The following is a 23,261-nucleotide window of genomic DNA, read 5'->3' as shown; positions in this document are numbered from 1 at the left end:
CTGCTTTCATCATCTGAAACAGAAACTCTGTACCCATTCAGTAATAACTTTTCTGTTCCCTCCTGTGCTCTGGTTTTTAGCGCCCTCATTTCGTTCCTGTTCATGCCTCCTTTCCTGTTCATAATGAGCAGTTTAGGGCTCCTCTTCCACCCAACTTGGTACAAGGCCTGCATTTTGATAGCTTAGCTGTGCCCATGAGAAAAAGAGAAAAAGAAAAAGACTGTTCTGGGGCTCCATCTTCATCAGCTCAAAGCACATTTTCAATTCTGTTTTGAAATCACAGACTCTTACAGGACATGATTAAATTCTCAGGCAAGACTTCATTCCTGACTAATCGACTAATGTTTGTAAGTTGGACCATAAAAAGATATTTCCTTCCAGAGATTCTCCTTAAGAGGCTGGTATAGCTAATACTAATTTTTTTTAAAAATTTATTTTTTGGTTTTAGAAAGAAAGGGAGAGAAGAAGAAGGAGAGGGAGAGGGAAGGAGAGAGGGGAAGAGGGTAGGAGGGGGGGAGAGAGAGAGAGAGAGATAGATTTGTCGTTCCACTTATTTATTAGTACAGGGTCTGTACTAATTTTTTAACAGCTTTCTCCACCTACGCATTCTCTGTTGCATATGTTTATTTGTGTGTTATTTAGTGTTTCCTTTCCCATCAGGTTATCACCTCCAGGAGAGTGAGGGTTATTATTGCATTTCTTCTGCATTAACTCCTGGCATAGCACCTGCCACATAGGAGGCACCCAGTATGAATGGAACAAGTGAATGAATGAATGCATGAATGTTAGGTGGTTTATAGGAGACCCTTGGAGCCAGGGACTCTGTAACATTATCCTGTAACAACTTCTTTCTCCAAGGGAGCAAATAGAAACAGTACACTGTGTCTGTTATCTCTCAAGGATGGTAGCCCAGGACCACATGTCCCTTTTCCAAATGATAAACTGCTCATGACAGCATTGGAAGCAATCATGTAGCATTTGTGCATTTCCTGCTATAGGGCCTTCTGTCTTCATAAGTTCTGCTAGCTTGCCTTCTTCACCACTGCCAATGAGTGGAAACGATCTTTCTCCTCAGTGTTCTGAAAGAGGGCAGAGTTAAGATTGGGTATTGCTACAGGCCTATGATTTCTACCCCTAGAAAAGGCAAGTAAAGTGATCAGAACTCTTTCCCTCTCTAAAACAGTCTCCTAGGTTTACAAAGCCTAGCAGTGGTCAGAATGACAGACACCTTCTAGGTCCACCTCAATTATACAAGCCTTGAGGGTCCAGAAGTCTGAACCAGCAAAAATTCCACCTTAAGGTAGAGCTGGGAGCTGAGAACCTTTACTGTCTGGGTGTTGTTTGGGAGTAAGACTTGATCAGAAATAAAATAACATTAAAACCCTGGGATTGCCCTCATGGGCATGGCTCAGTTGGTTGAGCGTTGTTCCACATAGCAAAAAGTCGCCAGTTTGGTTCCTGGTCAGGCACATGTCTGGGTTGCGGGCCTGGTCTCTGGTTGGGGCATGTGAGAGGCAACTGATCAGTGTTTCTCTCCCTCTTTTTCCCTCCCTTCCCCTCTCTAAAAATACATAAATAAAATCTTTACAAAAACAAAAAGCAAACCTGTGACACATCTCTGGCTCACGTGGAACTGTAATAGCTATGCGATGAAAACAAAGGAAGTTCTGGCTAAGAGGGGAGACTTCCCTGACCTGGAGAGGCCCTCAGGGAGGTGGCTGAGAAAAGTGATGAGCAGCTCTGGCTGGTGTGGCTCAGTAGATTGAGCACATGCCTGTGGACCAAGGGGTTGTCAGTTGGATTCCCGGTCAGGGCACATGCATGGACTGTAGACCAGTCCCTGGTTGGGGATATGCGAGAGGCAACTGATCAGTGTAATGTTTCTCTCACACATCAATGGTTCTATCCCTCTCTTTCTCCCTCCTTTCCCCTCTCTGTCTAAAAAAAAAAAAAAATCTGCCCTGGCTCATGCAGCTCATTGGATGGAGCGCCGGCCTGTGAACCAAGGGGTCGCTGGTTTGATTCCCAGTCAGGGCACATACCTGGGTTATAGGCCAGTTTCCCAGTAGGGAGCATGTGAGAGGCAACCACACATGGACGTTTCTCTCCCTCTCTGTCTCCCTTCCTTCCCCTCTCTCTAAAATAAATAAATAAAATCTTTAAAAAAAAGTGATCAAAAATCATTACTTTAATATGTCAACAAAAATAAACATAGTAGAAGAGAAGACCCCATTCAGCATAAAGACAAAAATATAAAACACCTAGGATCAGACATAATTAGAAACACACTGGGTCCGTACAAAGAAGACTGATGAACTATACTGTGGTGCTAAAACCAGTGGGTGAAAGGTTGATGAAAAATAGGATTTTCACATGGCCTCAAAATGCGTTTCCATGAATTACTTATTAATTAAAAATGGGGAACTAGTAAATCTACAGAGAAACCTGGAGGGCACTCCCTGTACCAAGTGATCATCCTCAGTAATGAGACAAATGAACATCTTGTGCCTCCTGATGTGTAGAAGGATGCACAATCACTTCTGACAAAATATTGTTCTGGCCCATGGACTTGACCAGACAGCCTAAGGAGTCACTGGCTTGAACCAAGCAGGTTAAGCACCAAGCGTTAAAGAAAACCAAACAGCTCCATGTAAGAGACCCTCATATTCTGACCTGTAGAGGCTCTCCTACAGTGAGTGGTTCACCACCTGGACCCCCCAAAAGGAAGCTAGCCAGTAAATGTACACACAACTTTTTTATTTATTTATTTATTTTTATTTATTTATTTTTATTTTTGGTTTTTCAATTACAGTTGTCCCATTTTTCCCCCATTTCTCTCTCCCACCCAGCCCACCCCCCCTCCCGCAACCATATCCCTCCCCACTGTCCGTATCCATGAGTCATTTATATACATTCCTTGACTAATCCCCTCCCTTACTTATCCCCCTTCTCTCCCTCCCCCCTTCCCCCCTTGACTACTATTCTCTTTGTACACACTTCTATTGTGTTTTTTATTGTCTGATTTTTAAAAAATTTATTATTTTTTTCTATTACAGTTGTCCCACATTTTCCCCCATTGCTCCCCCACCACCCTGCCTACCCCTTCTCCCACAGTCCATTGCCACTCCGTTATCCTGTTGCCCATGTCCATGGGTCATTTATACTAGTTCCTTGACTAGACCCTTCCCCCTCTTTCCCCCCTTTGCCCGTCCCTCCTCCCCCTTGGTCATTCTCAGTCTGCTCCTTGTTTACACGCCTCTGGTTCTGTTTTGCTCATTTGTTTGTGTTGTTCATTAGTTTTCTGTATTAGGTGAGATCATATGGTATTTTTCTTTCGTTGCCTGGCTTATTTCACTAAGCATAATACTCTCTAGTTCCATCCATTGTTGTTGCAAATGGTAGAAGTTCCTTCTTTCTTTCTGCTGCATATATTGTCTCATTTTTAACACAAACAAAGTTCTCCACACATCTTGGAAAAACCTGCCACACTAAAGAGAAACTAAATAAGCAAATAACACAAAATGGTTTCAGAGGAAAAGCATGCATGGGACATAAGAGTATTATAAAAAAAATTTTTTTAAGGGCTCTCTAATTACTATTATTAGTAATTAGATTCAGGAAGACATCACATCTATAAAGCAAAGACAGGAACAACAGAGAACAAGAACCAATTCTTATTACTTACATTACAATTAAATTAGAAGATTGGGAAAATAAAATACCCTAGGAAACAGGACAAAATGAAAGGATAGAAAAGGCAAGATACAGGGAATTTTGTTGCTTTGCACAAAAAAGAAACAATGCTTGGGAGGTGCTGGCTACTTTTGGGAGGGGGAGGTATAGTAGGTACTGTGGAGTATTGTGGTAGATGGCCCTGACTTTTCATTCACTCTTTATTCACGCTGTTGCAATATGGCTCTACATCACCTTCTGGAAGAGGTGAAGTCTATTTCCATTCTCCTAGCTAAGCCCAGCCCGAAATCAACCCACAGAACTATTACCTGAATCAATGGTTGCTATTATGCTTTGGGGTAGCTTTCTCACTCAGCAAAAGCTAACTGACCCAGCTGGCTCCCTCTACGTCCCTGCAGGGTGCTTTCCTATATTTTGCAGAGGCTGGAAAGAAAAAAAGAAAAAAAAAAAAAAACCTAAATTTCCCAGACTCCTTTGCAGCTAGAGTTATGACTATAAACAAAGTGACAATTAGGTACCCCATCAGAGATTTGGGGCATAGAGGACATCTTTCTGCTGACAGCAAGGACACAGAAGATACGAGGATCTGAAGCCATCCTCAACAGCCAGATTCAGCATTCCTGTATCAACCAGACGGTGAGATGTTGAGACAGAGCCATGTGGGGCTGAGGATGGCAATAGTGGGCTCCACTTCTTTTTCTTTTTTTTTTTTAAGATTTTTACTTATTTATTTTTAGAGAGAGGGGAAAGGAGGGAGAAAGAGAGGGATGTGTGACAGAAATAGCGATGGGTTGCCTCTCTCAAGTCCCCAACTAGGGACCTGGCCCACAACCCAGGCATCTGCCCTGACTGGGAATCGAACTGGCAGCTTTTCGGTTTGTTGGCCAGCACTCAATCCACTGAGCAACACCAGCTAGGGAGTGGCCTCCACTTCTGACCATGGTTATGGTGATGTGCTCTTGAATTCAGTTGCTGTAGTGGCAGCCTCCTGACTGTCTCCTCCAGCCCCCTTCACAATTTTGCAACCAACTAATTTTCTGTATTAACTTTTCTTCCTGTGAACCCTGGCTCGGTTGCAACATCATCCCATACACTGAAAAGGTTGCAGGTTGGATTCCCAGTCAGACCACATACCTAGGTTGTGGGTTGGGGCACGTACGGGAGGCAAAAGATCAACGTTTCTCTCTCATATTGATGTTTCTCTCTTTCTCTCTTCCTCTCTCCAAAATCAACAAACATATCCTTGGGTAAGTATTATAAAAAAATTTTTTTCCTATGAAAAAACTGACCATGTCAAGTATTGGTGAAGAAGAGGACTGGACTTAGCACCTGGAACCATCAATATACTGCTTGGTGGGAGAGTAAAATGGTACAACCACTTTGCAGAAATATTTGGAAGCTTCTAGTAAAGCTAAACATGTCCTTCCCTATTGTCCAGCACTTTTTAAATTAGTGCATAACTCCACAAAAAGACTTATATGTGATTGTTGATAGCAGTTTTAGTCTTAAGAGCCCAAACCTGGAAAAGCCCAACTATTTCATTAAAATATAAAATGAATAAGCAAATTGTGATATATTCATATAATAGAGTGCTACTCAACAGTAAAATAACAAATTCCTGATACTTGCAGCAACATACATGGATGTCAAAAACATGCCAAGTGAAACATGCCACACACAAAACAGTATGCATTATCTGATTCCATTTATATTAAATTCAAGAACAGGCAAAACTAAACCATGGCGATGAAATCAGAATAATGATTGGGGGTGGAGATTGATAAACAAGGATTACAAGGGAACTTTCTGGGGAGATGGAAATATTTCAGATCTTGATGTAAGGTACTGGTCATACAGGTATTTATTTGCATAAAAATCAAATTGCACACTTAAGATTGATGTATTTCATGCAATGTAAATTATGCTTCAAGAAACAAAACCTCCCTGGCTGGTGTGACTCAGTGGATTGAGTGCTGGCCTGCAGATCTAAAGGTTGCTGGTTCGATTCCCAGTCAGGGCATATGCCTGGGTTGGGGCCAAGTCCCCAGTTGGGGGCATTGGAGAGGGGCAACCAATGGATGTTTCTCTCACAAATTCGTTGCTCTCCCTCTCTTTCTCCTTCCATTCCCCTCTCTAAAAATTAATAAATAAACTCTTAAAAAAAAAACTCTGGCATGCTCTCCCTCTTGCTCTCCCTTTTGTGCCTTTACCCTTTCCCTTCCACTTCTTCTTCCCCACCAGACAGGTTACTTTTTATTTTTAATCGTCATCTAAGGATGTTTTTATTGATTTGAAGGGGGGGGGAGGGAGAGAGAGACATTGATGTGAGAGCGAAACATCCATCGGTTGCCTCCTGTATGCACCCTGACCAGGGATCAAACCTGAAACCTTTTGATGTACAGGATGACGCTCTAACTAATTGAGCAACCCGGCTAGGGCAGGCATGTTATCTTTGTCTTTCTCTCTCCTAAGCTTCAAGGGCCCTTCTTCTGCCTCTCTTAACTTGTTTTCTGAGCCTACACAGTCCAGCTGGCTTACTTCTATTACCTCTGTAACTTTCCAAATAAACTTTCTCTCATAATTTGAAAAAAATAGAAAGAAACAAAATGCTTTCATACATGACATACCTACAGTGGTTTCTGTTTTGTGCACTGAGCTCCAGATCGTGGGGGATGGGTCCTAGCACAAGAGACAGCAAGAAGGGCTGAAAGCAAGCAGGGCACCAGCAGTGTGGTAGGAAGCTGGGACATGGAGGCATGTGGCCAGGGAAGTCTGCATTGGAGGAGGTCAGTGAATTTTAGCAATTCTGATACCTAACTTCGAGGCATGTCCTGGCCATGCACTCATTTCCGTTTCCCACCAACCCCCATTTAAATGTCTGTTGCCAAGCAACTTATGTTAGTGCTTCTCGGGGATGAATAGTAGGATGGCAGCCCCTGAGTGGCAGCTGATTAGAAACATCCTGAGGCCGATGAGGCCACACTGGCCACAGGGGCTGGGCGGCTCTGGAGAAGCTGGATGCAGCAGGGACTGATCCATGAGCTGACATGGTTAAAGACCCTTCCTTCTCCTGAGACCTCAGAGAGATAAGGGCTCATTCCAGAGACCCTGTCATATCCTAGATCATGACTCAAACCATCTCATGTGGCTGGTCAAGGCAAGGGAGACTCCAGGAAGCCAGAGGAAAAGAAAATACTAGAAGAAAAGACACCAGAATATTACTGGCACTTTCTCCTGGGTGGTGACATTATGAGTACGGATTTTGATTTTCTTTATCAAACATGTCTGTTTTCCCTTATATGAATTATATGAGCATATACTAATTTTCTCCCAGCTTTATTGAGCATATATTAATTTTTGTAATAAAACCGGCAGTATGAAAATATGAAGTAGTTTAAAGAGGAACAAGTTAAGATTTATTTGAAGTGAGGTTGTAAAGGCAGGAATTATATTTCATTTTTCAGCTTTGAAGAGTTCCCTGAAGGGACTCAGACATGAGAACATGTCCCTTTTTGGGGCCCTCTGGCACTGTCTTTGGGCCTGACTGCTCTCTGGGGGAAATGTGAGCTGGTGGTTGCTGAGTCATCACGTGTGAGCCACAAAAGTCACAGCCTTTCTTGGAACACTGGCCTGCAGACATGGGCCACCTGCCTGAGGTTGAGCTTTACTGAGGAGGGAGCCTCCAAGGCCATCACTGGGGGAGTGCCCTGATGTATTGATCACGCTCTGGACTCGCCCTTCCACTAATAAATGGACAATAATCAGTGAATTCTCATGAAATAGGGTGGGATGCAATCAACAGTAAAAGATAATATAGCCAATTTTATTTGATTCAAACACTTGCCATTTTCTGTCCATTTGTTTTAATAACAGTCATCTTAATGGCTGATATCTGCCATAGACTGAATGTTTAGGTCTGCCCTCCCCCATTGATATATTGAAACCTAATCCCAGATGTGATGGTATTTAGAGGTGGAGTCTTTGGGCTGTGATTAATTAGGTCATAAGGGTGAAGCCTTCAGAAATGGAACTAGTGTTATTTTAAAGAAGACCCCAGAGAGTACCCTTGATCCTTCGGCCATGTGAGGACACAGCGAGAAGACTATGTCTATGAACCGGGAATCGGGCTTTTTACCAGACACCGTATGTGCCAGCCCCTTGATCTTAGATTTCCCTGCCTCCAGAACTGAGAAATAAATGTGTTAAGCCACTCAGTCTATGGTATTTTTGTTATAGCACCCCAAATGAACTAAGATAGCATCTCACTGTTTCTGAGGAAGCTGTACATATATATTTTTAATGCCCTTTGAGGTCCAGCAAAAATTGGTGACAACTGCATTTGAAAGCAAGTCACTACACTCCCAATGCTCTTCCTGCAAGAATTAGATATGAAGTCACTGGATTTGGCGTGGGTAGCAGGCAGGAGTAATTTTTGAGCCATTCACCATTCACCCTGTCTTGGCTAAACTAAATGAGGCATAGCTGACTTTCTTACAGTTAGTTGAATTCAGGTGTGACAGTAACATTTTGTAAGTGCTGACTGTTGGGAAATAGCCAAAAAGTTACCAAGTAAAGTAATAAAATGTCATCTGAAAAGTGTTCAGGTATCTTCCTATGATTGCTTTAGAGACAGGTATGTATTCAGGCATTTGTATGTGATCTTGGCCAAACCTTTTACCCCTCAGGTGTCTGTCTGTCTTTTTTAAGTTGCAGTGTAAAGTGTAACAATCTTAAGTGTACAGCTGATGAATTTTTACATATGCACCAGCCAATGTACCCAATATAAAAAGATACACATATTCATTCCCATGGAAGGCTCCCTTGTACCCATCCCTCAACATCCCCAAAGGTAATTACTGATTCAATTTCTATTTATGTAGATAAGTTTCATCTTTTTGAATCTTACTGGGAACAGAAAGCATGTACTTACTCTCTGTTAGCCATGGTCTCATTCATCCTGTGCGATTTAACTATGTTGTGTATATCAAAAGTTTGTTATTTTTCACTGTTGTATACTATTCCACGATGTGAGCATGCCAGAGTTTGTCTCTCCATTTTCCTGCTGATGGACCTTTGGGTTGTTTCTAGCGTCTAACTATTGCAAATAAAGCCACTATGAACATTATCTATTGTGTATGTTTCTAGGTCAGTGATTTTCAACCAGTGTGCTGCAAGAATTTTTAAAACATGCAATACCTGACTTTTTAGTCAGGGGCATTGAGGTCTTTTCCCCTTAAGAGTGTCAAATAAAAAAAATGACAGCAGCCAACACAACAATAGCCATCCAGTGTGAATGAATCAAAATTATACCTGTTTTGCCCTGATCTGTGTGGCTCAGTTGGTTGGGCTGTTAAGCAAAGCGAAGGGTTGCAGGTTCCATTCCCCTGTCAGGGCACATACCTGGGTTGAGGGTTCAGTCCGCAGTCGGGTTGCATAGGAGAGGCAACCAGTGGATGGATGGTTCTCTCTCGCATAGGTTTTTCTCCCTTTCTCCCTCCCCTCCTCTTCTCAAAATAAATAAAAATATTTTGAAAAATTATACCTATTTTTTGTCAGATTGGCAAAAAATATACCTTCTGGTGTGCTGCAGAATTTTAGTAATTTATGTGTGCCACAAGATGAAAAAGGTTGAAGACTGCTGTTTTAAGTGGATGCATACCCAAGAGTGGTTGCTGAGTTGGTATATGTTTAAACCTCAGTAAGAACTGTCAAACATTTCCCTAAATCTTTAAATATCTCTTTAAGTCAGAAAAAAACCAAAAAACAAAAAACCCTCTACCTCATTATTGTGAGAGATTTAATGGCTCTGAGATAGGGACTTTAACCCTGTACCTGGAACAGAGTAGGTGCTCAAAAGTGCTGGCTTCTGCCCCAGCAAGTGTCCTCTGCCCCATCAGAGGAAGGACAGGCAGTTAGCAAGCACTGAGGGGAGGTACCCGCAGGGGCGGAGAAATCTTTCCCATACAGCACTCGAGGCCCACGCTCAGGGAGCAGGGGAGCCAACTTTGGCGCTCATGCCCTGCCCAGCATGCGCCCTCGCCTGGCGAGGCACTCGCACCACGTAAAACTTTGCGAGTCACCCGACGTTTATTAAGTACTTTGTGCCAGGCCCTGGGCGCCCAAGAGCGAACGGCAGGCATAAAGCCTCTCACCCCTTAATTACTCTGCCAGGCGAAGGAAGCGTGGGAACCGAGCTGACCACAGATTTCGAGGTCGGCCGCGCACTTGGTTTCTAGCCAGACCCTGGACTTCCCCTGAACGTTGCTCGAAAGGAACAAGGAAAGAAAATAATCGCCTTCGGGTCCTAACAAGAACCTAGGTCGGTCCGGAGCGAGGGTCCAATAGATTCAGTCCCCCAATCTTAGGCCAAGTTCCCACCCCAGCAGCCCAGCTGCCTACGCCAGCCGCGAAGTCCCGCCCCTTCCGTCTGGCCATTGGCCCAGCGGCCCTGGCCTGCCCCGCCCTCCCTGCGGGGAGGGTTCCGGGTTGTAGGTGGCGGTCTGTGGCTGTCCGCGGCTGTCCGCAGGTCGCCGGGTCGTGGCTATCCTCGGTAAGATCGCCGCTCCGCGTACGCAGACCTTTGGGCTCAGGGCGCACGGACGCTTTTCGGGGAGATGGACCGCGGAGGCAGAAGCCGAGTGGGTCTCGGAGTCCGCCGGGGTGCATGGGGTCTGGTGCAACCGGGGGTGGGGGGCGGGGGCGGAGGAGACAGGGCGTGTGGGGCTCGAGGCAGCGAGGGCTCCAAGAGGCGCATCCATCATAGTGGGGATCGGGAGGTGGGTGGCGCGGGGCGTCTGCTCTGGCTGTGGTGGAGGATGGGCCGGAAGGAGACGGCACCGGCTGCTGAGCTCCTCTAGCCGCCCGCAGGCCCAGGGTGACCCCGGGGTGAGGCCTACTCCGGATGCACCGTAGCCGCGCTTGGGGATCGAGGGTTACAGCCCTCCACTAGGTCTTGGCAGTTTTCAGTGATGACAGCCACTCAGAAGAGCAGCTTCCCTCCCTCCGCGGACCTGAGTCTGGCCCAGGAATCTGGGAATCTGAACCTTGGCCCTGAGGCTTTGCCTCTCTCTTGCGGATGAATATTTCTTTCTTCAACCCGTGCAGAGACTTAGGACAAAAGGCACACTCCGCCGCGCATTTTCTCTGACACCGGAAAGAGGTGCCAGGAAGACACTGGAAAAAGAAAAAAACAAAACCTGGCTGGCTTGGTTCATTGGGTTGAACGCCGGTTGAAGGTTCGATTTCCAGCTAGAGCACATGCCTGGGTTGTGGGCCAGGTCCCCAGCTGGGAGTGTGTGAGAGTCACCCATCGTGCTCTCTCGCACGTGTTTGTCTCCCTCTCTTCCTTCCCTTCCTGCCTCTCTCTAGAAGTAAATAAAATCTTAAAAACAAACAAACAAAAAAAACCAAAACGACGTTCTCCGTATGGATGGTATGGCGCCTCAAAAACATCAGGAAGGAAAGTTAGCGACCTGAAACCGCGCTGCCGTGGAGGGCCCGGCTAGAAGGTCCTCACCCTTGCTGAAAGATTGCCATTTCTCACCAGAGAAAGGAGTAAATGTTGCATCCTCAGCTAGCAACACTGTCCCGCTGCCCAGGCATTGACCTTGGCCCCTCCCTTCCTGAGCTTGAAGGCAGGGGGCGCTGTGAGTCTCACTGGTTGCCGGGCCTCTATGCCCTGCAAGATATATGATGAGCTGCAGTGAGGCAGTCAGTTAGTCCTAAATTCAAATCCTGTCAGGGCCACTGGTCGGCTGTGCAACTTAGCCTCACTTCTCTTATGGGATTGTGGCAAGGATTAAATGGAAGAAACTTAGGAGGTGCCTCCCTAAAGTGGATCCTCAACAAATGTGAACAATATGGGCTGCCTCTTTTTGGTGGGATCATACATATCATAAAGCCGCCCCCCCCCCACCCTCAAACTCTGAGTCCTGAGGGCTGATGCTGGGATGCAGAAGACTGTATCACCTTTCTCCTGGTACCTCCCTGGATGCCATGGGCAGGAAGGAGAAATGGGTCTATTAGCTACCAGAGTTGTTCTTTGCTCATCTTCTGAAGCCTCCGAGGACCCCTGCCCCACCTCCCTGATCCTCTTGACCTCTGTCATTAGCACTTGACCGCTGTCATCTGAACCTGGTTGGCTGGCAAAGCAAGTCATGCAATGTGAGGTGGTGAGGCGGTGAGGTGGGTAGGCAGGACTGCTGCCCTGTTTCCCATGTGATGAGGAACTGGGGGCCTCAGCGGCTTTTCGGCACTCTGCTCTGAAGCACTGTCTCCTAGAGGTCTCACTCAAGCCTGGCCTTCTCCTTTGCCCCTTCCCTCTCTGAAAACCCATTTAGACATCTAATAGCATCTCAAGCTTCATTTGTTCACAGTGGAGCTCTGGAGTCCCCTGCCATTGCTCCTCCACCTGAATTCCCTGGCTGGCTAAACAGCACCGTCCAAACCCCCTGCGCCCATGGAATCAGCCTGGATTCTTCTCTCTTCCTACCTCCCAAGTGAGTCTCACTCACTTAGTACCCTTCATGGGTACTATTCCAGCCATACCCATCATGTGTTTGTCCCTTGCTTTGGCCTCCTGAATTCTCTCCCTGCTTCCATCCTGGCCCCTCCACAGTCCAAGGTCCTCAGAACATCCAGAGAGGTCTTTACCAAAAATCAAATCCTCGCCCTTCCCTGCTCAGAACCCTCCAAAGGCTCCCTGTTTCATTTCAAATAAAAGCCAACATCCTTTCCTATAACTATATGTGAGTCCCTTCCAACCTCTTGACCTTGATCTCTGCCCCTCCCCCTAGCTTTCTAAACCTGGGCCATCTGGACCTGCTTTCTATTTTTTAAACATATCAAGCTTGTTCCCATCTTAGGACTTCTCTCTTGCTGTGCCCTCTGCTGGGAAACACCAATCTCACAGCCAATAATGCCTCAGTTCAAATGCGGCCAATTCAGAAAGGTTTCTCTGACTGTCCCGGTTTAAGCAGTGTGCCCTTCTGCATGGGCTCTGTCTCATTACTCCGCTTTATTTTCTTTGTAACCTTTATTACTATTCAGGATTCTTATTTATGTATATGTTTACTAATTTGCTATCTGTCTCACAAAATAGAATATAAATTGGTTGAAGGCAGAGATGTTGTCTCATTCCCTGCAGCTCTCCCCAGGGGTGAAGCAAATAAGAAAGAAAAGAATGCATCTATAATTGCAAATTGTGGTAAGTGCTACATAAGCAACTGGCAGTAATTGCTTATATCTGAGGCGCTTGTAAATTTCAAGCTTATAAGGCAGAACTGTATTGTCAGTACAAGCTCTCTGAGCCATTTTAGGAGTGAGGATAAAGCTGGTAACTTACCCCAGGTTGACAGTGAGTTCAGGGCAGTGGAACTCAGCCTCCTACTTTAAGAACATGTATGTAGCAAGCTTTAAATGGTGGGCCTACTGTAATGTCCTGGAGAGAACCTGATCCTGAATCCTGAAGACCGTAGTTCTTTGCTCTTCCACTAACAAGCAAAACCCCTTCTCTCCATAATACTTTATTTTCTTTACCTTTCAAGTAGGATGGATCCTATTATTATCATGTTGGGCTGTTGCTTTTTTCCCCAGTGTACCTCAAAGAAGCAACACTGCTGGGTGGAGCCCTCTTGCTATCAGCGGGTAGGGGCACACACAGACCTCCGTCACTTCAGAACGTGAACAGTGATGACGGTTGCCGAGGACAAGACTTACGAGTATATCCGCCACCATTTCCACAATTTTTACCATATTCATGTTCTGGAGATTCTGCCTTACTTGTCTTGCCTCACAGCAAGTGACCAGGTGAGCCAGGGCATGACAGCCAGCCAGACTGGGGGCAGGGCTGTGGACTTCAGAGTTTCACCAAAGCCAGAGTCGACTGCTTCCTTCCTTGTCTATCCCACTTCCTGTCCTTGTCCATTTTCTAACTTTCAGAATGAAGTGTGGTTCAGGGTGGCCTTTCCAACTTTCCTGAGCTCTCTGGTGTCATTTTGGTGCAGTGCTCAACGATACAGCACTTGGCTGCCTGAAATTTCAGGACTCTGGGCCCCTCACCAATTTTATCAGAACCGCCTTTCTCTTCATCTGTTGTCTTTGCTCTGGCTCAGTTTACATTCACTTCTCGTGGGCCCCTGTTCTGGTATGGAGCCCAAGGCTCAGCTTTGAGAGTTTATGAGTACCAGACCACCCCAACCTGCTTGGGGCCCCTAGTGAAGTGGGCCAGACCCCTCCCAGTTTCTGCTGTTCTTAGATTGAACCCCACCTGTTCTCTGCTTCTTCCTCACAAATGCTGGTAGCACCGGTCTGTGGCTGATGGGATTTGGCCCTCCCTCTTATATTTTGGGGCTTGGTGGGGATACCTTGTTACCTTGTTTTTGAGTAAATGTTTTCTGTGAGTTTTTTTTGTTTGTTTGTTTGTTTGTTTGTTTGTTTCTGCTACCTGGTTGCTTATTTGTATGTGGGAATTCATGTGGATTTTAAAATTCTGCAGCTGCTTCATTGTCTCAGAATCTCCCCAGTCCCTCATCTTCCCTGGTTCTTATTTTTGGCCTCCTCTCTTTTCCATTATGCCCTTCTTCTGCTGTTTCCTACACACCTTTTCCTCCTCTGCTCATCTAAACCTTTTTGCCTTGGAGGCTGTATAAAAAAAACCCAGGCTTAGGCATCAGACCAGGTGGGTTTAGATTCCTGCTGCAGGATCTTTGCTACCTTACTTCTATGAAGCCTCAATTCCCTCATCAGCAGAGTAGGAATAATTGCATTAAATAAAATAATTCACGCAAAGCCCTGAACTAGAGAGCCCCAGCACACGGTAAGAGCCTGGTAGCTGCCTTTAAACTTAAACTCAGACCCTAGCCTTGTCCTGCCCCCTGCCCCCGCCCCTGCAGCTGTCCACTCCAGAGTGGGGAAGGAGCCAGGACCACCTGGCTTGATGAGCAGGGCCATGGGCTATGTCTTCCAGGACCTACTGCGGGCCCACTACAATCACAAGGGGAACCGAAACACCATTTGGGAACTCTTCAACAGCCTTCAGCGGCGGAGCGGCTGGGTGGAGTCCCTCATCCGGGCACTGAGGGCCTGTGAGATGACTAGTCTTGCTGATGAAGTGGCCCAGGTCTACCAGAGAAACCTGCCTGGTAAGCCTCCCACCTGGGTCTTCTCTTGGAATGCCTGTCTGTTCCCTTGGTCTCCACTCTGCCTGTCCCCTCGCCCTTGCACCTCTTCCCTTCCTCTGTCACCCTGCCTCCTGTCACTCCTGGGCAGCGCACAAACCTGGGTTTATATCCCAGCTTAGCTACTTATTAGCCGTGTTCCTTTGGCCAAGCCCCTTGATTTCCCTGAGTCTCGGTCTTCTCTATAAAACAGGGCTAATGGAAACATCTACCTCATGGGGCTGCGGTGAATACCAGGGGATGTTGGCATGTCTAGTGCTTAGGTGGGGCTGAGCACCTCCCTGTGCTCAGCAAATTGAGCTTCCTCTCATTTTTGTGGCTGTGACATTTGCCTCCCGCTCCTGTTCTAACTTCCTCCTGTCTCCTCACCTCAGTTTGCCTTCTTTCTCTACACTTCTCTCGCCTCTTTTCCTCCCTTTACAGTCTCCTTTTTCTCCCTGTGGGTTTATTTCTTTCCCCTCATCTCTTCCCCTTCACTGGTTTCCCTTAAAGCCTTCTAGGTTCCCCACCCCAGTTTCCCTCAGCTCCGCTCCATACTCCCAGCCAGGCCAAATGCCCCTGGGGGGTTTGTGAGGTCAGGGTCTGAGGAACTGAGACAGGAAGAAAATGCAAGCTAGCCATATTTATATTTCAGACGAGATCACTCCTGAAGCCCTGCCTAGATTTATAGCCTTAGAATATCCCCGTTTGTCTGCCATCATTTTTCTCTACCTTCAGTCCTTTCCTCCCTCCCTCCCTTTTAAATGTGTGTTTTCATTTGTGGAGATTAACAGCGAATCCCTAAATACAAACAGCTGTGGTGGGGCCAAGAGTGGGTGGTGGGAGTAAAGGGGAAGGGCTGAGGAAGACACAGCATCAGGTCAGGGGTCCATTGGTGGTGACAACCCCCCATGAGGAGGAGAAAGCCACTGGGGACAGAGAAGTGGTAACTGCTGACCCAGTCTGGGTGGTAAGAGGCTAGTGAGGCTCCTGCACTCCCCCGTTCTGTCTCACTCCACGTTTCTCTCCTTGTCCTCCTCAACCCCTGGCTCCCTCCCACTTCTGCCTCCTCTAAGTGAAGCTTGTCTCCTCTGAGGAGTGCGTTCTGTATCAGGACAGCGTTTGGAGCCGTGGGAGTTCCGACAGACATGGCCCTGGGGGTCGGTCCAAGAGCACCCAGGCCTCTCCCGGCACTGGGAATACCCCTGATGGCCCCTTGACATCACTTTATCTTTGTCCTCCAGTGAACCAAAGATGCCCCCCAGCCCCACTGGAGCCGCTGTCAGCTTCTGCTGAGGCTCCAGGGCCCTCCAAGCCTGCTGTGACCCCCAGTGCCTCCCACGACAGCTACAGAGACGAGGAGACAAGTTACCCCATGCCTGTCCAGGACACCCAGTCACCACCGTCCCTGGGAGAGGTGCGTCCTCACTATCTACTTTCTGCCCCCTGCTTTTATTGTTGCTGTCTGCTGCCTTCTGCTCACCCAGCCTTCCAGAAGCCCTCTCCTGCACCCCACAAATTGTGCCTAATCTCTGCTCAGAATCCAGAACCCCAGGGCTCCCCTAGTGGGGATCTGCCCTAGACCAGCTCCTAGACTGTTGACCAGGGCTTCACTCGGGGGCAGCCCCAATCCTTTCATCAGCCTGTCGTGAGTCCCACACTGAGGTCTTTGCAATGGTACATGTGAGATGTTGAGGGATCAGGGGTTGACCAGATGAGAGGGATTGAGGGACCAGAAGGTGATGGGGTAGGGGTTGGCTGGTGGACCTGTAATTTTTGCCAGTAAAGTGAAGTTTGGGGGAAAGATGACTGATTCTGTTGGGATATAATGAATGGGCAGTGGGTGCCCAAGAGATATAAAACCATAGACTTGAAGCCCAAGAAAGGAGTCTATGCAATGGCCTTACAGAGGGGGACCTTCCTACTGGGCCAGACAGATAGAGGCTCCCCAGGGGATGGGGTGTGTGTGTTTTCTGTGAGATGGGTTCAAAGTCACTTGTAGACAGAGTCTGGCAGTGACCAAAACCAAGGCAGTAGTTTCCTTGTTTCCTATGCTCCGTGATGTGGGCTGAGGTCTGTAGAAGCTGCCCCATGAGCTTAAACTGTCCTTTGCCAGCTCCTGGGAGAAGCAACTACCTTATTCACATTTTCTCTCTTGCAGAGTTCAAAGAAGGCCCCACAGACACTCAGCTCTGGGACTGTCTTGAGAAATCCCAGTGGCCCCCTGGAGCCCTCCTCTGACATGGCAGCCCTCAGGCCTCTGACCTCCAGTGGGCCTCAGGAGCAGGACATAGAACCTGGCAGTATCCACAAAAAAGGTATGTGTGGAATCTGGAATTATAGGGCCTTTCTGGCTTCCAAGTTAGAGTGAGGGTTAGAGTTGCCTCTCTGGCTTCCTTGGATGAGAGACAAGGGTGGGAATAAAGGAAACAATCCAGTTCCTGAGGGGATGTATTGGTTAGCACTTGCTGTGTAACAAACAGTCCCCTAATATTTAATAGCTTTCATTATGCTTATTTATTTTGTTCGTGATTCTGTGGATCAGCAGTTTGGGCTGGTTCAGCTAGTTCAGATCTTGGCTGAATTCCCTCTTATGTGTACACATAAGCTCTGCTTGTGACTGTTGTTTGGGGCACCTTGGTTCTCTTCCATGAGTCCCTCATCCTCCAGCAACAAGTTTGTTTCATGGCAGCTGAGCTGAGTTCTGGGAAAGAGATAACTCTTGGGCACAGGCTCAAAATGGGTACAGTGTTCCTTTGGCCTCACTCTGTGGGCCAAAGCAAGTCACGTGCCACCCCAAAGTCAAGGAGTAGGGAAACAGTCCATTCTTAGATGAGAGGAGTGACAAAGTCCATTGCAGAGGGTGTGGATACAGGTAGGAGAAGAGAATGATGGCCACTTCTGCACTCTACCAAAGGGACTCTATAGGGACCTGCCAGCACCTGGAGGATAGTACAGAAGAGAGAGTACAGGGCTGGGCCTGCTGTTGGCAGGGGAGCCCGTATGCACTGCCCTGTCCTAAAAGAGTCTCTAGCTCCCAGCAAATCACTAAAATTTCTCAGCTGCCAGAGGAGGTATGTTTTTTTTATCAGACAAGGTTCTGAATCCTCACACCAGACCTCAGTATTCTCCCTCAGGAATATAGAGCTGTTCACTCTGAATCCCCACTCCCAGACTGGCGTCTCTCTGCACCACTATTTCCCAAACTGTGTTCCATGTGACACTGGTGCTGGGCCAGCCCTCAGTGCCACTGGGATAGCCACAAAGCACATGAGCAGTTAAAGGCTCAGAAAAGCCATCTCAGTGCCCTGTACTTCTGTTACTTCAAAAGGCTGCCCCAAATACCCCTTTGCATTTTGCAATGTCAGCATGCCATGGAGTACCTTTTGGGAAATGCTACTGTGTACCTGAGAGGCAAAGGGCACTTCGATTTCAGTCGTGTGTGGACAGGTCCCACAAGAGTCTGTGGTCTTATGTTTGGGAACATCAAAATCACTCCTGGCCTTTGTCAGCCATGGGGCCTGTAATGTGCATTCTCAGAGTTCCATGGGAGATCCTGATATAATGGCCTTATGGTCTATCACCGTTTGCTCCCTTCTCCTTCCCCCAGGGCAGGCCTGCCTCCCAGGGCTTTAGGCCTTCTAGGAGATCTACACATGCGAGGGGCTGGCTAGGCCTCTGGGACCACATGACTGGTGTGAGCTCTTCTGCTTGATTCACCCTGCTGCCTCTTGCCCTGGTCCAGGATTGCTCCTGCCAGGGGTGGGGCGGGGAAGAAAGATGGCAGTGGAAGGAGTATCCAGGATTCCACCAGGCTAGAGAAAAGGTGGAAAAAGCAGACACAGGAGGAAAGGGGGGTCTCCCAGGCAGGAGAAGAAAAAGCTGAGCAGATAATTAATGATATTCAAGCTCCTAAAGGCTGTTGGAGAGATAGACCATTTCACTCTTGTGAGAAAACTGACTTGGTACTGTAAGTCAAGGTGTGAGGATAGACAGGACCAAGGATGTGCCTGTAGCTATAGGGCCTTCAGGCCTGGGAGCAGTGACCAAAGGGATTGTGGAGACTCCTCCATGGGCAGGAAGCTGGGAGGCCTTGATGCCATAGAGATGGTATGAGCTGGGGCAGAAGGGCCCTTCTCCTGACCTCTGATCCCAGCCCTCCTGTAGGTTTATGTTTCCCTTTTGTTTTGCCACCTGCAGACATGGTCTCCAGCCTTACATCACCTCGTGGGCCTGTATCTCCGACGGGCTCCTTCCAGCCCCTGGCCCGTTCCACCCCGAGGGCAAGCCGTTTGCCTGGACCCCCAGTGTCAGCTCTGTCTACTGGCACCTCCTCTGCAGTGGGTGCTGGTGACCCGGCTGAGGCTCCCATCTGCTCCAGAGGCGTAGGGGTGCCCACCAACTCTATGACCACCAGCACAGCACCCTCCAAGGTGCCCCTCCACTCAGCATTTACCAGCACAGTGCCTTCCAACTTGCCCACCAGCTCAAAGCCTCCTGATCTAATGCCCACTAATGTGCCCACCAGTCTAGCACCATCCAAATTGCCTGTCAGCACAATACGTGCTGGCACAGTGCCACCCAAGGTAACTACTGGCTTGGTGCCTAACCACAGGATGCCCACGGACTTGGTGCCCAGTAAGGTGCCTGCCAACACAGCACCCACCATCAGGAGCAGCAACAGTCCCGCAGAGGTGAGTCCTCACCCCTCATAGCAGTGATCCGGGCCCCTTCCCTAGCCCTGTCCTTGGACGCTTCCCTGTCTCCATTCTGTCTCCAGCCTAGGCTGGTCCAGGGCCTCCTTTTAAGGGTATAGGAACAGCTGAGAAGTAGCCTTATCCAGACCCCACACTATGTCCTTTAGATTCATAATGATCATTGGAGCTCTTATGTGGATGCCTCAGGAGAGTCAGACATGGGGGCCACCCCCACTGGTCACATGCATTACTCCATTTAGATCTCACAGCTCCCGGGTAAGCTTGGTAATTCCATTTTGCAGAAAAGGAAGCAGTGAGCGACAGGGCAGGATGGCCTATCTGCCTCGATGCTTTGCTGTGGCCCTCCGTGACCAGGGTTTTACTGACAGCAATCCCAGCCCATCCAGCCTGGGCAGCTGCTCTGACCCAGCAGCCCCCAACAGCTGCAGCCCCTCCAGCCTGCCCAGAGGAACCAAGCCTGTGGGGCCTCTTGGGTGCATGGCCAGACCTCTGACCCTGTGGCTGGCTACTGCATGGCCCTCAGGCCCAGGCAGAATGTTGGTGCAAGATGAGGCCACATACCACCAAGAGCTCCCAGGGGTGAGGCTGAGTTCACAGGCAGGCCAGTGAGTAGGGACAGGGCTGCCCTGGAGGTCACCACCAATTCTGCTGCAGTGCCTGGGTCTCCTTCATATTGCCTGCCTTCCTCAACCTATTGGTGGGTTGACTCTCCAAGAGAGAATGGCCTCATAGGCACTATGGGTTGGGAATTGGGAGGTTGGGGTGTGAGTTCATGACCCAGCCTAGGAATGGGGCAGCCCAACATGGCTTGTCCCCCTGTCATCCCCAGTCCCTCCATCCCCTCTCTTTCTCTCTTTTTTTAACTAGGAAGCACCAGTGTCTCCAGCACCCACAGGTGCCACTACTGGAGGCAGCTCATCCCGTGTAGATAGCAGTGGTTCAGAGCCAGAGCTGAGCAAACCAGGCAGACTGTCTTCCCAGGATAGCCAGCCATTCTCCGGCTGCTCTGCAGACCTTGCCATCAGCTGCAACTCCTTGGGTCCAGAACCTGACAATGCCCCAGAGGAGAATGAGTACACTTCAGTGAATGGCCTTAGCATCAATGTGGCTGAGAGTCCCAGTGCTGACCTCCTGATGGTCAACCCTGGGCTTCATGATTCCCCCCAGCTCAACGCCAAGGAGGAGGAGGAGGAGGAGTCCCTGATGGCTAGGACAGCGCCGTGGGCTTCATGGCTCAGAGCGGCTGCTGCTGGGGCGCTCCTGGCCACACTCCTGGCTGTGCTGTACAGGCGGCGCCTACTCCAGTGAGGCCCCTCTGCCCTCCCCACCATGCGTCTGCTTCCTTCCCTTTCATACATTTGACCTGAGCCACAGAGCTGGTCCTACCCACATTGTCCCTTTCTTGGAGCTGGCAGAGACTGGGTCAGAGGGGACTCGGGACCACAGCCCTGGATAGAAGCTGTGTCATCACCAGCTGAGTCCCGGAAAACAACATTTCTGTCCCAGCTGGTGTGCTCTGCAGCTCCCTTACCATCCTCAGCTTTCTGTGCTGCCCTAGGCTCTCCAGACCTGCCACCTGGCAATCTAGGTTGTCGCCCTTGACCTCTAGAGGAGGTGCATCCATCTAGGCCTTATTTCTGTTTGCCTAAGCGCACAGATCAGGAGGTGCCACTGAAAGTGCAAGTGGCTGGCAACACCCCCACCCCCAGCCCCAGTCCTGCCCTGGTTCCTGGCTGCTGACAGCAGATATCCAGGGAGGGGGATCCACAGGACCTCACTCCCGGCACCCAGCATCCCAGCCTGAGGTCGTTGCCCTCATGAGCACCCTAAAGAACACCAGAGCTGCATCTGGTCCCCTGCCCTTGGGTCCTCCACTCACACCAGGCAAAGGTGGGGAAAAGGTCTGGAGGTTCCTGTGGAGCCCTGGGATGCCTGAGACAGCTGCTAGGCCTGAGGGTACCCTCTGAAGCCCCTTTCCAGTTTCCTCATCCCTCTTCTCCTTTTCCCCTCCCTCCTGGTCCCCATCCCCATGCAGATTGGAGAGGGGCCCTCTGGATTGGGGAGGGGATCTTCCGGGCAGAGCTCAGGTCAAAGTTTGGATTTCAGCTTCACCCTTTCCTGGGATATGTGGCCTGGCAGATGATCAGACTTCTCTGGTCTTGCTTCCTCACATGGACTGTATGGTGGCTCATCCTTCACTGGGTTCTGATGAGATTGAAGTGTACAGGTGTTTGTCAAGTGCCTGGCCCAGAGCAGGTGGCCATTAAATGCTCCTCCTACCTCTTCCCTGCCCATCGTAGTAGAGATGATGGCAGGAGAGGCGGAATTCCCAGGTGGTGAGGGTGCAAGCCTGCAGCACAGTGTAGCCTAGGCCTGAGTCCCACTCTGCCTCTCATCACTCTGCTCCTGGGCAAGGTGTTAGCCTCTGTGCCTCTGTTTTCTTAGCTGTGAAATGAAGGAGATGAATAGTACAAAACAATAAGTAAATAAGTATATATATATATTTATCCTAGTGTTGTTGTGAGGATTAAAAGAGTTTATATAAATGTTAGAATGGTTCCTGGCCTTTACTAAGGGTTGGAAACATGTTATTATCACTGTTCAAATTGGAGAGGCTGGAGCACTTGGCTCTAGCTTTAGAGGCAGACTCAGTCTCCCTACTGTTCCCTTCCTCCACCTCTGCCTTTATATTTGCCCCTTCCTTTATCCTGTGCATTGGAGAATTGTTAGGGATTGGGAAGAAAGGCACATCCACTGAGGTAGCTGTGCAGGGTGAGGGCCGCAGTACCCCCCAGCAGCCAGATGGATTGGGGGTATCCTTGTGGGTTCTTTTCAGGCAGCTATCACAGGACATGGGGCAGGCAAAGAACCTCAGAACTGATTCCATTTTGGGGCTCTGCAGGGGACAAGACTAGAGCCTGGGGAGATGGGGGGCGGTGTCACTGTGGCCCACCCCCAAGCTGTCAGCCTGTAGGGTTCTGCACCATGCTTTGGCCACTGCAGTCTTGCTTTGCACTGCCCCAGAGGACTTCAGCAACCTCTGCCTTTAATGACTTTGACCTCTGTCTCTGAACTTCTCTTCAGCCCTCACTCAGAACTCGATCATCTGCACACTGAAACTAGGAGAGGTCCCCACCCAAGCTGTCTACAACTTCCCATCACCCTTTCTCTTAACCTATCCTCTGTGCTTCTCCTTCCCTCCCTCCCTCTCTCCCTCCCTCCCGGTACCCAGGTCAGTCAGTATACAATTCATGCATAGGTACTAGTTTTTTTGTTTTGTTTTTGATTTTGAATCCTCACCTGAGGACTTTTTTTTTTTTTTTCATTGCTTTTAGAGAGAGAGGAAGGGAAAGAGAGAAACATCTATATGAGAGAAACATCAATCAGTTGCCTCCCGCACACACCCCGACTGGGGATTGAACCCACAACCCAGGTATGTGCCTTGACCAGGAATTTAACCCAATCTGCTACAGGTCATGGGCATAGAGAACATACAGCTCTGGGGCTCAGAGTGCAATTTTCCCTTGCATTGTCCCTTCTGATCCTTTCTCCCTCCCAGTCTCGCAGACTAGCTGTAAATTGGGTAATAATGGTTCCCCTTCATAGGCTTATTGTGAGGATTAAAGGAGTTAATATATGTAAAGTGCTTAGCCCAGTGCCTGGTGCATGGGAGGATACTCCAACCAACTGAGCC

The 23,261-nt window shown here is 48.6% G+C and overlaps 1 protein-coding gene across 2 annotated transcripts; it reads left to right on the top strand.

Annotated features, from left to right (window-relative positions):
• The first annotated feature begins 10,166 nt into the window (after nucleotides 1-10,166).
• On the top strand, nucleotides 10,167-22,890 carry MAVS (mitochondrial antiviral signaling protein). 2 transcript variants are annotated; one of them, XM_090286090.1, is made up of 6 exons: nucleotides 10,167-10,243; nucleotides 14,660-14,834; nucleotides 16,094-16,266; nucleotides 17,011-17,167; nucleotides 19,050-19,543; nucleotides 20,435-22,890. In XM_090286090.1, the coding sequence occupies exons 2-6, from the start codon at nucleotides 14,783-14,785 to the stop codon at nucleotides 20,873-20,875; spliced, it is 1,317 nt and encodes a 438-aa protein (XP_090142216.1). In that variant the 5' UTR covers nucleotides 10,167-10,243; nucleotides 14,660-14,782; the 3' UTR covers nucleotides 20,876-22,890. The 2 variants fall into 2 exon arrangements, with proteins under 2 accessions (XP_090142216.1, XP_090142215.1); XM_090286089.1 differs by lacking the exon at nucleotides 10,167-10,243 and adding an exon at nucleotides 13,355-13,500.
• The last annotated feature ends 371 nt before the right edge of the window (nucleotides 22,891-23,261 follow it).

The sequence above is a fragment of the Furipterus horrens genome, unplaced genomic scaffold (genome assembly GCF_987537825.1).
Source record: "Furipterus horrens unplaced genomic scaffold, mFurHor1.1.pri manual_scaffold_8, whole genome shotgun sequence".
Taxonomy (NCBI): Eukaryota; Metazoa; Chordata; class Mammalia; order Chiroptera; family Furipteridae; genus Furipterus; species Furipterus horrens.
The sequence above is the reverse complement of the archived record's forward strand: the minus strand, read 5'-3'. Positions and strand labels throughout refer to the sequence as shown.

Coding starts and splice junctions, on each gene's coding strand:
- MAVS (XM_090286089.1), top strand. CDS start 13,384: ATGACGGTTGCCGAGGACAAGACTTACGAGTATATCCGCCACCATTTC. Junction 13,501..14,659: donor GCCTCACAGCAAGTGACCAG/GTGAGCCAGGGC, acceptor TATGTCTTCCAG/GACCTACTGCGGGCCCACTA. Junction 17,168..19,049: donor TGGCAGTATCCACAAAAAAG/GTATGTGTGGAA, acceptor TGCCACCTGCAG/ACATGGTCTCCAGCCTTACA.